Source organism: Crocodylus porosus, unplaced genomic scaffold, assembly GCF_001723895.1.
Source record: "Crocodylus porosus isolate Cpor-Errol unplaced genomic scaffold, CroPor_comp1, whole genome shotgun sequence".
NCBI classification, from domain to species: domain Eukaryota; kingdom Metazoa; phylum Chordata; order Crocodylia; family Crocodylidae; genus Crocodylus; species Crocodylus porosus.
The window spans coordinates 178,888,065-178,890,611 of record NW_017728906.1 but is presented as its reverse complement, the minus strand read 5'-3'; the positions used below and the strand labels follow the sequence as shown (position 1 = coordinate 178,890,611).

At 37.5% G+C, this 2,547-nt stretch overlaps 1 protein-coding gene across 1 annotated transcript in view; it reads right to left on the bottom strand.

The window, feature by feature from the left end:
- LOC109305541 (stromelysin-1-like) overlaps positions 1–2,547 on the bottom strand; it is an 11,430-nt gene that overhangs the window by 8,221 nt on the left and 662 nt on the right. Inside the window, exons 2-3 of the mRNA XM_019528533.1 lie at positions 1,366–1,610; positions 1,116–1,264 (exon numbers count right to left, since the gene is read on the bottom strand). Coding sequence (XP_019384078.1) covers positions 1,116–1,264; positions 1,366–1,610 — 394 coding nt within the window. The remainder of the gene's footprint in view (positions 1–1,115; positions 1,265–1,365; positions 1,611–2,547) is intronic.

Below are 2,547 nucleotides of genomic sequence, written 5' to 3'. Positions count from 1 at the left end.
ATTGCTACCATGGGGTGGTACTTATGCAATGTCTTTTTTTGTGGAAAAAGATAATATGTGGAGGCTCCAAGCCTACGACTGGCTTAGTGAAGGCAGATTACTGTGCCTGCATAACACTGTAAATCCATGGCAGGAGCAAAGCTCCTAACTGTGAATCATTCAAAATAGAGCCCTTGGGTAAAATTTCAAAAGCAATCCAGCAACTTCAGAGCATAAATTATCAACGGAGAAGGCTCCGGCATCCAGCTGCCTGGGCCACTTTTGAACATGTTACCCTGGTCTTTTCATGAGTTATCTGTCCAGCATACATTGGGGATTATTAGAATAATAACTAATAAAATATTAAGGACTTCTTATAAAGTCACTTGTCAGCATGTAACACAAGTAGGAGTGCTAAAATTGGAGGTGGACAGAAATTCAGCTCCTATGTCTTGGTGCGAGGAGAAAGAAAAATTAAACGTAATAGAGAGTGACCTTACAACTTGTATTGGTACTGTGGATCCAAAAATGAGAAATCTAAATAATCATATGATGCTTCATTGTTCCTTTAATCTCCCACATCTGTATTCTCCGCTATTTTCTATTGCTGTTACCTACTGCATTATATCTAATTAGGGTCCTACAGACTTTTATGGACTTGATTAATTTTACTTGGATGAATATTGTTCAGTGGACCTGATTATCCTCTTCCCTGGAAAATGCATGGGGCAGAGCTTGGAAGGGAGAATTCTTGAAGACTGGTCCATATATGGTACCATTACAAGATGGAATTTGCACCTAGCAGCAAAGCACTTCAACCCTGTCATTAACTTTAAGCACATTACTGGTCCCACACAGAGGTAAATTTTTGCAGATTTGTAAATCCTATAGTGCCTGATTTGCCAGGATATATGACATGATAAACATGTCATATTAGACTCAGTCTCCTCATGCTACACACAACCTGTAAAATAAAGACGTAAATATTTGCAGAATCCAGGCCTGAGATTTTAGGACAGAACTACGTTTTCCTTTGTGCTTGTGCAATGGACCCCATTGCAAATTATAGTAAATAATCATGAATATTTTATCCATTTGCCACTAGAGATATTGAAGAGGATCATTTGGAGTTTTACCTCTGATTGCGAAGGAGATCATTATATCCGCAGCACCTTCATATGTCCTGATGAATTTCAATGGAGTTACGCTGCTCCACACTTTAAATGCCTTTTTGATTGCTGCATCTACATCTTGTGCGGTCAGGTCTGGTGTGTAATTCAGTATCCTTTAAAATATAATACCGAGAAAAAGATGGGTTCTTTCCAATGGCTATCACCTATTTAGAGAAACTTATTGTCTCTAGTTGAAGAAAATCCTTCTGGTTACCTGTATGTGAGAATGTTTTTCCCCCATTTTGGTTCTCCTGCAAAAGTGGAGAACTCAGCTGTATCTGGGAACCCACATCGAGGTTTCTGTATTAAGTTCATGGTATGAGAATCCAGTTTTCCAGTCACCTCCAGACCCATGAATTCCTGCACTTTTTTGATTTTGTCGACCACAAGCCTATTGCTTTTCCATTCGGAAGCAGGCTCCCCATCCTTTTCACTGCTGTAGTAATTTTTCACGTACTCCTAATGAAAAAAGATCTATTTGAGGAGGCTAGGCTATTTTAGATGTTGCAAAATTATACTAGATGTGTTTAGTGTTAAAAAACCAAATACATTATTACATATTATAAAACAATGTAATATAAAATATGTACCATATTACAATATTATTTCTAATTTGCTGCTTGTTGTCTCCGTGCTGTTAAAATTTATATTGTTTAGAGCTTTATATAATGGAATGTGGTAATATTTTGCAGGCATATTTTCTACTGATGTGGTGTGTCTACACAAGATGCTTACTTTGTATTAGCCTAATAACACTGTGCAAGAGCGTGGTGGTTAAAACCCGTGCTAATAGCCTACTGCACAGTGTTATTAGGCTAATGCGCAATAGGTGTCACAAAAATTGTGTGTTGGCACTACTTCATTAAGCAAGGACGAAACTAAATGTGCAGTAACTAAGGCACATTAATGACTGTGAAGGCGAACTCATGACAACTTAACATGATTATACTTATAATGTTATACCTGCAATGATTATCTCAGTTTCACAACTAACTTAGAATGCATTCAGATTAAGGAAACATTCAAAATAATATAACATGACGGTAAGCTGTTTTTGCTTTCCATGTGGTAGTTAAAGACTGGCAATAAATGAAGTTGTTTGAAGAACCTAGCTTATGACAACTTTCAGTAGTATTATGACATTTTACCATGCACTGTGTGCGCCAGCCATTTACTGTGTAATACATAATAATTCAGAGAGAATAAAATCATGATATGACAGTGATGCAAGATACAGGAAACCCTCGGTATTCGTGGGTTCAGAATTTGCAGTTTGAAATATTCCTCCAATGTCAAACCCACATTTTAAATACGCTTTAAACACTTCCTCGGCAGCTCCGCACTTGCTGCTGTCATACCAACTTTCCTGACAAATAATCTCATGCAGACCAACAGT